Source organism: Ipomoea triloba, chromosome 3 (genome assembly GCF_003576645.1).
Source record: "Ipomoea triloba cultivar NCNSP0323 chromosome 3, ASM357664v1".
In the NCBI taxonomy this organism is placed as follows: Eukaryota; Viridiplantae; Streptophyta; class Magnoliopsida; order Solanales; family Convolvulaceae; genus Ipomoea; species Ipomoea triloba.
Genome location: NC_044918.1, coordinates 15,094,331 through 15,106,703, shown reverse-complemented (window position 1 = coordinate 15,106,703; position 12,373 = coordinate 15,094,331). Strand labels below are relative to the sequence as shown.

Sequence of the window (12,373 nt, the reverse complement as noted above, 5' to 3'; positions counted from 1 at the left end):
AAACCCCCCCCCCCCCCCCACCCCACTTTTTTAGATCAATTTTAATGAAAACAATCATGTTACATTATAATTTTTATAGACACAAAAGGAGATAAAGAGTTAATCAGAAGAAAAAAATATGATCAATAATTTCTATATGCGACAAAAATTTTACAACCATTCATATAGAATAAATTATCTTAACGGGGTAAGTCTATAGGAATTATTAGAAATCAGAATAATTAGAAGAATCTCAATCATAGCTCATCAAATAAAAGTACTTGGACCATACATAGTGTCATCATATGAACCATTCATTGAACTTCAATGAACAATATGAATTTTGACATGGGGAGTCTTCTGGACATATCCTCGAGTGCTTGACTGCAACAACTATGGATTTGTACAAAAGATTCTCCAACTAAAAACAAATATACATATATGCCTAATATTACACATACTTTCAAGGTATTGGTTAGTAAATGAAAAGTCTCACTTAAAATTTGCTTTGCTCCCAAGGTGGGATTTCAGCCTTTGCCATGAACATTGATAGTTTTGGTTTAATTGGGATGAACTCCTTATGTGCAGAAGTGTAAAACTCAGTGTTTAAATTCGAAAACATGAATTATCTATACAATTTTTATTTAAAAAAAAAAAAAAAAAAAAAAAAAAAAAAAAAGAGGAATGAGAGCTTTGACTTTTGGGCATCTTCATCACATGATTTTTTCTTTCAACAAAATAAAAATATTCTCTGTCCAAGATTCTCAGAAGAAGAAATATATACTGCAAGGACAAAAGATAATATCTGCTCTTCTTGATGGAATGTTCGGTGGTTATAAATTTTGTAATCTAATTTAATTTTTTTTTTTGGGAGGGTATGAATGGAATAATCAAAGAGTCAACTGTTGATTTGTGCAATAATAAGAGAATAACCCCAAGTTGAGAAAGGGATACCTTATCCATTTATCAAATTATCTGTCTGTGGGTCTACTCTTTCCCCACCCTCACATGCCTCTTTCCTCCCCCCTTTTCTCTCATTCACAAGATGATACAAGTCAAACATTGGTCAAACAACCTAGGAAATCTTTGAGCATGCAAGAATGTCATCAACAATGTTGAAAATGATAATATTTGAGTTGTTGTCATGAATTTATTTGATTATTTACGCGGTTTGCTAGTGACGGATGAGTATAAAGAATTGTGAAGTCAGTCGATAAATAAGAATTTTATGTAACTTGTGTTTTTCATGAAAAGTATGTGTAAAATTTTTTTTAAAAGAAAAGTAAGTTATTGGATAGGGTATCTTAGCATAAAATCTATCAATTTTATATTCTAAAAGGATGACACACCAATCCTAAAGACTCCACCAAAAGGTAAATCGCGAAATCTGTCTCAACTCTCAACAGTGGTGCTTGCAAAGGTAACTTGCACACTACTCTGTGACTGCCAGTGAAAAAGAGCTATTAACTCCCTCACCTGCTCCTATAGTAAATCTACAGAGTGTGCATCCACGGCATACAAGTTCCCCAAAGGTCTTATATACCACCCTACGATTGTAAGTGAGACAGATCAATTAACTCTTTTAGAATGATCTACATGTTGAGTTATGCTCCTGCAGTAAATTATCCAAAAGTACTTGTACAGTTGTACACCGACCTATAGCTGCCAAAGAAACAAAGCTATTAACTCTCTTTGAATTGAAACACCAGTCGAGTTCTGCCCGAAGCATCTATTCTATATTCTAGATGTTAACCATAACTTTTGGGATGCTTGGAAGAGTAAACTGTGGGCATGATAACATGCCCTTTGTCCCCAAGTAAACGACCCATGTGTGTGTTAAGACAGAAAGCAGAAGAGATTGAGGGGAGAGGGGAAGCTTTGACCAAATGGAATGAAAGTGTGGAACTGCTCAGGGAATGGGGATGATACAGAGCCATAAGAGAGAGAGAGAGAGAGAGAGAGTAAATGCCTGTCTTTTGTGGTGTCTATAAATAGCCAGTGATGGCCTCATTGTTCCCTCACACCAAAGCTCAGAACTTTCACGTGTTCTCTTCCTCTTTCACCACTGCTCCTCCATCCTTTCCTCTTCTTCTTCTTCTTCTTCTTCTTCCTGCTGTTTCTGCAAAAGTCAGAGCAGTAATCTTATCATCAATATCTTTCTGGGTAAGTGTGACTGTGTAAGGCTTCTTGGGTCGTTAAAAAGGCGTCCTAGAATACTATAACAGAGAGGTAGTTTTGTCTGTTGGTTGACTATAGTATAGCATTATGGAGAAGGGAAACAGTCACAGTTACAACAAAAAACAGCAAGCTGGAGCTCATACTTCATCATCTTCTTCCTTTACCACAGACCTCTTTGGCCCAAAGGACCGCTCGAAATCCTCAGCCTCATCTGCAGGGCTCTTCGTATCTGTATTCGGGGAGTCATCTATGGTATTATTCTCTCGTTTCTCGTTTACTTACCCTCTTTGCGAATCTTGACAAAGGTTGCAAGGCTCTTACAGAGGGTTCTGATTTCTTGTTTTTCGGCTTCTGTGACAGGGAAGGGAGAGCAGTCAGTCTGGGGTAATAGATTCATCAAGAATGCAGAATTCAGGTGGTCAATACAGCAATGCTAGATATGGAAATTCAGGTTTGTGAAAACTTTTTTTCATCCTACTAATGCACACTTACATGTTCATGAAAACTTTTTCCATCCTACACCTATAGAATTTCATGTAACCATAGCGGTGGCTCCAAATTTCCAGATCATGAGACTCAACGAGGCTGGGACAGCAAGGACAAGAGTTCGGTTTATCACACTGAATCATCAGAACCGTGCTATTTCAGCTCATCGATATATTATGGTGGCCAAGATAATTATCCACCACCCACTCACACCACTAGCTCTCAGCATACTGTAAGTACTAAGTACACACTCTCTCTCTCAGTCTCTCTCTACGACAACTATTCTGTTCTCATTTTGGCCTGTTTGACACTCGAGCAGTTCAAGAAAGACGGGGGAGAAGATGACCAAAATGGAAACAATTCAAACTGTGCTTCTAGGGGAAACTGGTGGCAAGGTATCACTTTTTGGAAGTTATTGCAAGCAATTGGCTTCTTAAAGTGCTATTTTTGGCAAAAAATTTAACTATAACGTTTTGCCTTTGCAGGCTCGCTATATTACTGAAGCCAAGAATTCACAAGCAAGTCTTAACGGGAATCACATAACAGCAAGGGCTGTCATAATAATCTCACAGAACACCTTGTTCCCTCTACTTTTTCATGGTTTCATACTCATGTCAGCTAGCTTGTTACTTGTAATACCTAATACGAGTTCTTCTTATTAGAAAGAACTCTACATTTGGTTATCTCGTCTTAATCTAACTTTCTTGTACTCCTAGTAATTGTCCTCCTAAAACAAATCAGTCTTTTTCTCTGATACAACAGCTAGTTTGAAATCAATAATTGAATAACATTTTCATATTCTAGCCTAAATACAATTTTATTCTCAGTGCAGAAGTTTTGAACTAATATTCTCCGTATTTGTTTAGGCATGCGACCATGTGACTCTAAACTTAACCATGGTTTAAAAGTTGAAAGAAAAGAATATATCCCACTGAAACTTCTATATGAACTTCAGACATGAAAGAATTAAAAGGTGTCAATTGTTCAATGTACCTAAATTCAATGACAGACAGTTCAGATGGAATCGTACAAAGCAAGGCATGGCATGTTATCTATACCAGAGGGTAAGAATATCTTCGAATGTAAAGATGAGAAAGCATCGAGAATTTAATACATTAATTTTATACATAACAGGATATCGTCGTAACTAACCAGATGTAGAACTCTAGCACTGAGATATTACTGGAATAGAGCTTCATAAATCCAAAGCTGTAATACTGCAAGTCTGCAGTCCCAATCTTCAATCTTCAAGACAATGCATGAGCTGCAAAACAAAGCAGGGAATTGAACTCGTAAAATATGAATGATATTTGGCATTTAAGTAGCAAATATTAAGTGCATAATCAGTTATACTGCACTGGTTGCCCTTAACGTTGTAACCTTGGAGCTTCTTGAAAAAAGGGGATTTTCTTCATGTTTACTATGAAAACAATTTATATTTTTAGTTCTTTAACCCAAATTTTACTTTTTAGATTACATAGTAAGTTTCAAGATAAGTTGAGCAAAACAAACATTAATGTTTCTTCATGAAATATTCTCTGGCTTCTCATCACAGCATAGAATCAATTCAGGGTTCTGTCCTAATTTCTTAACCCCAATGCAGGATATACTGTAAACAGTAGCATTTGCACCAAGCTTGTGTGAAAAGCATCAAGCTTTTACGGCTTCCCTATCTAGAGAATATTTCCCAAGTCCACAAACTGTATTCAAATATTCAATCCAGCAATTCTGGAAAACTAGAATACGCAAGATCTTCATCAAAACTGAAATTTGAGGGCAAATTCTATACCTTTTTCCTTTAAAACTAGAGACTGATCTTAGATAGCTATACAGCCTCTGCAGTACCACTGCAGCCTGGACGTTTCTGACTCTTTATCCACTAAAAACAGATTGAGGAAAAATAATTGGCCAGAAAATTAAGAACTATAAGTTGTTAGATATAAATATATACTAACATAAACTTAACCAAAACTTAAATCATGAGGAGCCAAACCTCATAGGAGCAGAAACTTTAGAATGATCAAAATATATCTAGACATAGTTGATATCAGCACGTTAACCGTTGCGGTATGGGACCGTTTTGTTTAAAAGCCTAGTTGTCAATCAGTTAAAACCAAACTAAATACTAAATTCCATCGTATACTTGCATCATAACCACTTAAAATCTTAAATAATATATAGTATATTATACTATATGGAGAAATCTTGCAAATGTAAGAGGATAGCAATGAAGAGAACAAAAAAAATCCTACAAATATCATTCACAACTTCACATACTATAAAGAACAACATACAACACAATTACACAACAATGTCCCAAAATCAAAGCTTGTTAATACACAAATCAAACTTATATGGACTGAGATTATGTTAACGAGTGAAAGCATAGAGGATAGTGCAAACATAGATGATGAGCCCTAAGGGCACAAATGTTACAAGCGGGATCACAGCTCCATAGCTATGGCTACTCCCACACCCGAGAGTTCCGAGCTTGATCTGAACCACATTGATCAACGCAAGCATCAAAAACACGCAGCCACACACCGAGCCGGCAGCGCAAACCAGATAGCCAACCCTAACGGCGCTCTTATTGACGTGAGCTAAGTCTAGGGCGAAAATGGTGGGGTAATGGGCGGTTTTGGCGAGTCGAATCGCTTGCTTGAGGCACAGTGCAACGAGGCTGGAGAAGAGGAAGAAAGCGAAGGAGTAAACGTGGAATGCCACGAGATTCTCGGCGACTTTCGGGTCGGCCAGACAGTTCGGGTCGTCGGTGAGGCGGTTATTCGGGTCTCGCGGGTTCCAAGCTAGGCCGACGAAAACCGCAAATGTGAACAGAGAGTTGACGTTTATTATCCCGTCTAGCGCTGTTATGTGGATTGTGGTGGCTAGCTTGGGAACTGCTGAGCCCGACATCGTGGTGCGGCGGTTCGACGACGGAGGCTCCGGCGGATAGACGTCGGAAAATCAGATCCGATCAACGGCAAGTTCAGCTGCTTTTTTCTCTCAGTCTTCGTCTCTTCGAGCGCCAGAGAGTAAAATATTTTGGGTTTTCTTATTCAAATGGTTTTGTGATTGGGCTTGAAGTTGGGATATGGGCCACTAAACTAATCTAAAGATTCTTTTAAAGCCCAATCCATACTAATGGCAAATTTTACTGTAGACCATGGTCTAAAACGGTGTCGCTTTTTTAATGAAAAAGAAAGTCACTCGTTCTGCTTAATTAGCTCTGCTTGTATAACATATTCAATTTCATTTTAAAGCCCAGTCTATACTAATGGCAAATTTTATTGTAAATCATGGTCCAAAACAATGTCGCTTCTTTTAACGAAAAAAAATCACTCGTTTTGTGTAATTAGCTCTGCTTATATAACATATTCAATTTCATTATATATACATTATAGTTTCATTTCAGCACAATTACAGTTCATTTTGTTTCAACTAAGATTTCATTCGACATTATACATACAATAGTCTTATTATAGTGAGACATGCTATTGAATGTAATTTTATATACACACTATAGTCTTATTACAACACCACTAAATTAGGATTCTAATTCAACTATGGTTTCATTGGACAATATACATTCAAATATGTGAAATAGTTATTCAGTTTCATTTTATATACACTTTAGTTTTATTACAATACAATTACAATATCATTTTGATATAACTATAGTTTAATTTGACAATATACACTCAGTATGTGAGAATGTTATTCAATTTCATTTAATACATACTGTAGTTTCATTTGACAATATACACTCAGTATGTAAGAATGTTATTCAATTTCATTTAATACATACTGTAGTTTCATTTCAGCAAAACTAAAGTATCATTTATATTCGACTACACTTATATTTGACAATATACACTTAATATGTGAGACATGTTATTCATTTTTACTTTATACAGACTGCAGTTTCATTTTAACACAACTAAATTATAATTTCAATTTGCCAAAGACCTTGTGGTCTAGTGGCACCCGGTGTCCCGATTAACACTCCCACATGGGATGATGTGAGTGGGTTCAGTAGGTGGAGACAACTGTTGACTCGTTACTTTCATTTTGTTTGAATACACAAAAAAAAATATATATATATATATAATTTGTTAAAAACTAACGGTTACCGTTTCTTTACTTAAAGAAACGACGTTGTTTTCAGACCATGCTATAACAACTGAAACTTAATTTATCCACACAAAAGCCCAGCTGAAGCCCATCAACTCAATTGCGGTAAATTTTACCATGGACCATGATTCAAAATGGTGCAATTTTTTAATGACAAAAAACGACACTCATTTGGCCATTTTGTCAAATTACTTATTTTTTATGGCGTATTTAGTTTCATTTTATTATACAATGTAGTTTCATTATAACACAATTAAAGTATCATTTTGATTTAACTACACCTTTCATCTTGTGAGAGCCACAAAGTTACCAACCAATAAAAATTTAAGGGCACTTTACTAGCAATTTAGTTTTACTATTTTACTATTGTAGAGTTCATAAATTATTATAGTTTATAGAGTTGAGTTTTAAATATAAGAAGAGTATAAATGTCATGTCATTGTCATTGTTAGACTATCCACTAGGAAAAAGAGTAGAAATTTAATGTGAGCTTACGACACTAATGTTGGTTGGTTTGATGTTTCGACCATCTAGAAGATTGGTTCAACTTTTTCATCTACCATGTATAACTTGGTCATGAAAAATATATATTTCTGGTTTTATGCATTTAAGTGCATTTACCACCCCCTTTGTTTAGGTAATGATGCGTTAAACAAATAGAAAGAATACAATATTTTTTTATGTGGGAGTTTAAGAGGAATAAATTATTAAATTGTTTGGATTAAATTGAGTGGAATGACTCACTATTTTTGTTGTGTAAATGAGATTTATTGAAAACTTTTAGTCGAGTCATTCGTTGATGACTAATATAAAGGGTCTGATGTATATAAGAGACCACTAATCTTCGATGTATTTTAACAATCTTTGATTTTAATTATATTTGTTTTAACGACTATAAATTGCCATATGATCGTCCACATTTAATAAAAATCCATATTTATCTTTCCATACTCTAACCAAGCCCCCAAACTTATATTTAAATTGTTCAACTTGTTTTCAAAATGTTGAATCCCTAACTCCAAGGGCCTCCCATGTCCCGGCCAGACAGAACATCGGGGAATATGTAAATTATAGAAACTCAGTTGAACACAGAAGCTAGATCTTTGCTCGCACAAGAAGTCCCTCGCTCTTAGAGGTTGCTCCCATCTGGTGAGAATCGATCTCGGGTCATTGTTCCTAAACTTCAATTATGTGATACCTGACTTGCTAATGCGGACAACAACCAAAAAAAAAAAAGAAATATTTCTACATAAAAAGCTCATTTTTAAATGACAAATATATATATATTATTTAAACATGTCCACTAAACTGTATTATGACTTTAACCGACAAAGTGGTAAAAATCATCTTTTAAACATGTGTACTAAATTATATTTTGACTTTAACCGACAAAGAGGTAAAAACCATCTTTTAAGTATGTGTTTAAACATGTGTACTAAATTGTATTGTGACTTTCACCGATAAATGGGTAAAAACCATCTTTTAAACATGTGTACTAAGCTGTATTGTGACTTTAACTGATCAAAGAGGTAAAAACCATCTTTTTAAGCATGTGATTTCTTGTGCTTCCAATCAAGAGTGTATATTCGCACAAACGGTGGCAATTGGTCAAAGAAACAAATACTATACTCTTAAAAAAAAAACATTTCGGTTACATTTTCCATTTGTTTAAGAAAACAAAGAGAAAAGATAACTGTTTCTTTAATTTACATTTCCATAAATATCTTAATATATTTGTTCTCTTGTCCTTATCATTACAAGAACAGCTAGCTATGGACGGAAAATGACTCGGGCCCCGCGGCTTCCAGAAAGAAGATACAGCTCAAACCCCAATGAATCCGCGACAGGAATAAGCAAAGACTTTTTTCTTCCCAGGCAAACGAGAAACACAGAGAAAGGAGCAGGCGGCAAGAGACCCAAAGACCCGTCCTTTCAGACTTCTTTTTGCGTTTTCTTTTCCCCTCTTCTGCATCATTCAAAGAATCAAAGGTACCAATTTTGATTAGAATTCGGAAACCAATTTGTTTTATGTACATACACATATGAGTTTTTTTCTGAGTTGCTTCACACAAATGTTGAAAGCTTCAATTTGATTCCCACCTGTTTTGTTTTTTGCTCTGATTTTACTGTTCATGTTTCTGTTTTTGCCTGGTGATGAATGTTGGTGGTGGGTTCAGAACAAGGGTAGGATAAAAGGTGGAATCTTTTCAATGAAAATGATGTTTTTTGATTGAATTGTTTGCTAAGGTGTGATTGGGTGTTTGGTTAGAAGGAACACAGGTTGGTTGGGTTCTTATGGTTTTGAGTGAACAAAAAAAAAATCAACCAATAAGAGGCAATAGAAATGCATCATCTTGGGAAATAAACATAAAAACAGCAGATTTTGGACAATGATTTTGTAATTTTGTCTGTGTGTTCTGTGTTTTTGAGGATGCAATAAAATAGGGAATGGAAATATGGAATTCTTGCCTTAAAAAGGCGAAATTCCCTTGCCCCGTCCATCGGCCAACACCCTGGTCCGATAGAATAGTGGAGGGATAAATTACAATGATTCAGTAGCGGTGGGAGGACCAGGTGCCCACAATCTATCGCCCAAGAACCAACTGAGATGCCCTTACGGGCTAAGGGATGAAATTCTTTCACCAGTGGTTTGTTGAGCTTAAAGGGTTGAGATCAGATAATCTTGGTTGAAATTTCAACTGGCTACTTTATTTTGATGTTGATTAGATGCAATACGTGGAGGGCTTTTGCTGTCAATGGATGTTGACATCCCGCTAACATTGTTGTTCTCATCTAGTGAACCGTCTTAAAATGGTATAATGAGGGAAATATCTTTGAAGACATTTAATTCCATCACCTACTTTTGTTTGCAGACCATTGAATCATTCTTCCCACCATTGATTTCAATAAAGAGGCTAAAAAAGGCAAATCTTTAAGGAGCCCAACTTTTCTGAATTCTGATGATGAACGTTTGTCTCAACTGCTGAGATTAGCCATCATACGGTTTTGAGATACAGTGCTTTTACAAATGCATCAGATCAGTTGGTCACACGTGTGGCCTTTCTGTATTCTCCTAAGCAAGTTCATGAGATCAGACGACGAAGATGCTCAGCAACCATCGGGAGATGAGTTCGCTTTGGTTGGTTCGTTCCCCTTTAAACAGTCACTGGATAGAGTGAAAAGTAAAGCCGTTCTGTCCTCCGAACCATTCTCGGTTGAAGTGAGTTAGTTTGTTTCACACACACACACACATATATATAGTCAGTTTATGCTTGCCTTTACCAGATTGGTTAGTTTAAGCGTTTAGAAGCTCTAGCCAATCTCGATTTCACTGTTAATATTTGCGTCATGACTATAGGTGCCACATGTTAAGCAACTATATACATGGGATTGTGGTCTTGCTTGTGTGGTAATGGTTTTGAGAACTCTCGGGATTTACAATAGTAATATTGAGGAACTGGCACAGTCCTGCTCTACCACAAGGTACTATTTTTAACTTATAAGATATCGGATCTTTAGCGGATATACAAATGCTTAATTTGTTTTGTTATAACCAAGAATTTCTCTTCTATTTCTGTTTGCCTCGAAGATTTATAAGCAGGCGTGAACCATAGTGATTTTTCTTTATTGGTCGCAGCATTTGGACCGTAGACCTAGCATACATGTTGCGGAAATTTTCAGTTAACTTTTCGTACTTTACGATCACAATAGGAGCCAATCCAAACTTTTGCGTTGAGACATTTTACAAGGTGATTACTTCCTCCTAAATCTGATGTGTGAATACGCTATTTCAGAAGCCATAATTGGTATCACATTTCTGTAACCAATTTGCAGGAGCAGTTGCCTAGTGATCTTGCCCGAGTGAATACGCTATTTCAGGAGGCACGAGATGCGGGAATTAACATTGAGGTATGTTTTCTCTGTCTGTATCTAATCTTTTCTTTATACTCGAGTGCTTTCTCGAGTCCTCAATGCCAGGAGAGTTGTCCACCCTGGGCCCTATTTTACACTTCATTACTTGTGTAACCGTGTTGTCATTTTGAGTTTATATATACATATCTTTGTTTTCGCAGTGCAGGTCAATTAGTGGAGAAGAAATGTCTACGTTAATATTGTCCGGGAATTGCATTGCAATAGCGTTAGTTGATCATCACAAGATAAGGTACACGTACTTCCCCTCAGTCCTCCCACCAATAAGTCCCCGCTAGCCTTCTTTCGACCTTAGCTACTACATATATGTCTTATGGTCAACAGATATACCATTGTTTTATGCAGTCGTTATTGGTCGGAGGATGGTTGTATTCAACACTTCTACCCCAAGAGCCCGGGTTATACCGGTGAGAACTAATCCTATCCCTATCCATCTATACTTCACCTGTATTTAGCATATAATATATAAAATATAAATGTGTAGTCCAACTATCAGCTTAGATTTTTAGTTGAAACAAAACGTATCATTGCTCACAAAATACTAGTCCAACTATCAACTTAGAATTTTAGTTGAAACAGAGCATATCGCTGCTTACCAAATACTATTCCGACTATTAACTTAGACTTGAAACAGAACTACCAAATACTAGTCCGACTAACAGCTTAGACTTTTAATTGAAACATAACATATCACTGCTTACCAAATACTAGTCGGACTATCAACTTAGACTTTTAGTTGTCTCAGACCAAACCGAAGTCGTCACCTTGACACAAGTGTTTGTCTAATATTTTCTGCAGGTCACTATGTTGTCATCTGCGGCTACGATGCAGCCATGGATGAATTCGAGATACGAGATCCAGCAAGCTCAAGGTTTTCTTTTCCCCTCCTTTTACCCTTTGATCTTCTGCATGCATCATAGCATTTTTACGAGGATTGCGTTAACGTTCTGTGTGTTGTTCAGGAAACACGAAAAGGTTACTTCGAGGCGGCTAGCAGAGGCGCGCAAATCCTTTGGCACCGACGAGGATCTTCTTCTGATCCATTTAGAGAAGGGAGATGATCGAAATTGCCAGTTGTCATCATCTCTGTCTTCATAGAACTTCTCTTGGTGCATTCTTTTATAATTTCCCCTCTTTTTGTGTATATATTGTGCTCGGTTTACTGATTTCGTGTATGCTGTAAATGTCTTGTATTCTATGACACGACTGTGTGATATGAGTAAGAAAGTATATAATGATTCTTTATTTTATCTGATGCATTTGGGATTTGGTGTGAGGGGTTTTTGAATCATTTCAGATTTTAAGATTTATGTTGGGTTACGTGGATCTAAGCCCATGTTTCTAGAGCTGAAAGGCCTGTTTATAAGGGGAGAATAAGCTTGTTCTTCTAATTTGTCAAAAATATATAATTAAGTTTCTAAGTTAAAGAAGGCTCAAATAAACTTTTGAACTTGAAAAAAAAGTGCAACGCAACCCATTTGATGTTTGGTTATTGATAATTGATTTTGGTATAATGATATCAGAAGCACCAATATGATTATATGAACAAAAGAAATAAGTAATTAAAAGCATTAATCTAAACTTAAAATCAGATTAAAAAATAAAACGATACTCCTTTTTAATTAGGGAATGAGGTTTTTAATTAAATCTCATATTTGTTTTAAAAAAT

General features: G+C 36.0%; 3 protein-coding genes across 4 annotated transcripts; 2 read left to right on the top strand and 1 right to left on the bottom strand.

The window, feature by feature from the left end:
• Positions 1-1,841: 1,841 nt before the first annotated feature.
• On the top strand, positions 1,842-3,397 carry LOC116012464 (probable ATP-dependent RNA helicase ddx17). Of its 2 annotated transcripts, XM_031251999.1 has the most exons (5): positions 1,846-2,409; positions 2,518-2,608; positions 2,724-2,875; positions 2,963-3,038; positions 3,129-3,397. In XM_031251999.1, exons 1-5 carry the CDS (start codon positions 2,245-2,247, stop codon positions 3,143-3,145), a joined length of 501 nt encoding a protein of 166 aa, XP_031107859.1. In that variant the 5' UTR covers positions 1,846-2,244; the 3' UTR covers positions 3,146-3,397. The 2 variants fall into 2 exon arrangements, with proteins under 2 accessions (XP_031107858.1, XP_031107859.1); XM_031251998.1 differs by lacking the exon at positions 3,129-3,397 and having other exon boundaries at positions 1,842-2,409; positions 2,963-3,122.
• A 1,478-nt stretch (positions 3,398-4,875) lies between these two features.
• LOC116013909 lies at positions 4,876-5,659 on the bottom strand. Its single transcript, XM_031253873.1, has one exon. The coding sequence runs from the start codon at positions 5,554-5,556 to the stop codon at positions 5,014-5,016; it is 543 nt and encodes a 180-aa protein (XP_031109733.1). The 5' UTR covers positions 5,557-5,659; the 3' UTR covers positions 4,876-5,013.
• Positions 5,660-8,492: 2,833 nt separating this feature from the next.
• Positions 8,493-11,959, top strand: LOC116012052 (guanylyl cyclase 1-like). The gene is made up of 9 exons (XM_031251522.1): positions 8,493-8,763; positions 9,648-9,994; positions 10,133-10,257; positions 10,412-10,523; positions 10,609-10,683; positions 10,848-10,936; positions 11,050-11,111; positions 11,503-11,575; positions 11,667-11,959. Exons 2-9 carry the CDS (start codon positions 9,803-9,805, stop codon positions 11,800-11,802), a joined length of 864 nt encoding a protein of 287 aa, XP_031107382.1. The 5' UTR covers positions 8,493-8,763; positions 9,648-9,802; the 3' UTR covers positions 11,803-11,959.
• The last annotated feature ends 414 nt before the right edge of the window (positions 11,960-12,373 follow it).

What these genes read in the sequence shown, in the direction of transcription:
- LOC116012464 (XM_031251998.1), top strand. Translation starts at nt 2,245, where the DNA reads ATGGAGAAGGGAAACAGTCACAGTTACAACAAAAAACAGCAAGCTGGA. An exon ending in TATTCGGGGAGTCATCTATG is followed by an intron (nt 2,410 to 2,517) that starts GTATTATTCTCT and finishes CTTCTGTGACAG; the next exon opens with GGAAGGGAGAGCAGTCAGTC. An exon ending in TGCTAGATATGGAAATTCAG is followed by an intron (nt 2,609 to 2,723) that starts GTTTGTGAAAAC and finishes CCAAATTTCCAG; the next exon opens with ATCATGAGACTCAACGAGGC.
- LOC116012052 (XM_031251522.1), top strand. Translation starts at nt 9,803, where the DNA reads ATGCATCAGATCAGTTGGTCACACGTGTGGCCTTTCTGTATTCTCCTA. An exon ending in CCGAACCATTCTCGGTTGAA is followed by an intron (nt 9,995 to 10,132) that starts GTGAGTTAGTTT and finishes TCATGACTATAG; the next exon opens with GTGCCACATGTTAAGCAACT. An exon ending in GTTGATCATCACAAGATAAG is followed by an intron (nt 10,937 to 11,049) that starts GTACACGTACTT and finishes TGTTTTATGCAG; the next exon opens with TCGTTATTGGTCGGAGGATG.
- LOC116013909 (XM_031253873.1), bottom strand. Translation starts at nt 5,556, where the DNA reads ATGTCGGGCTCAGCAGTTCCCAAGCTAGCCACCACAATCCACATAACA.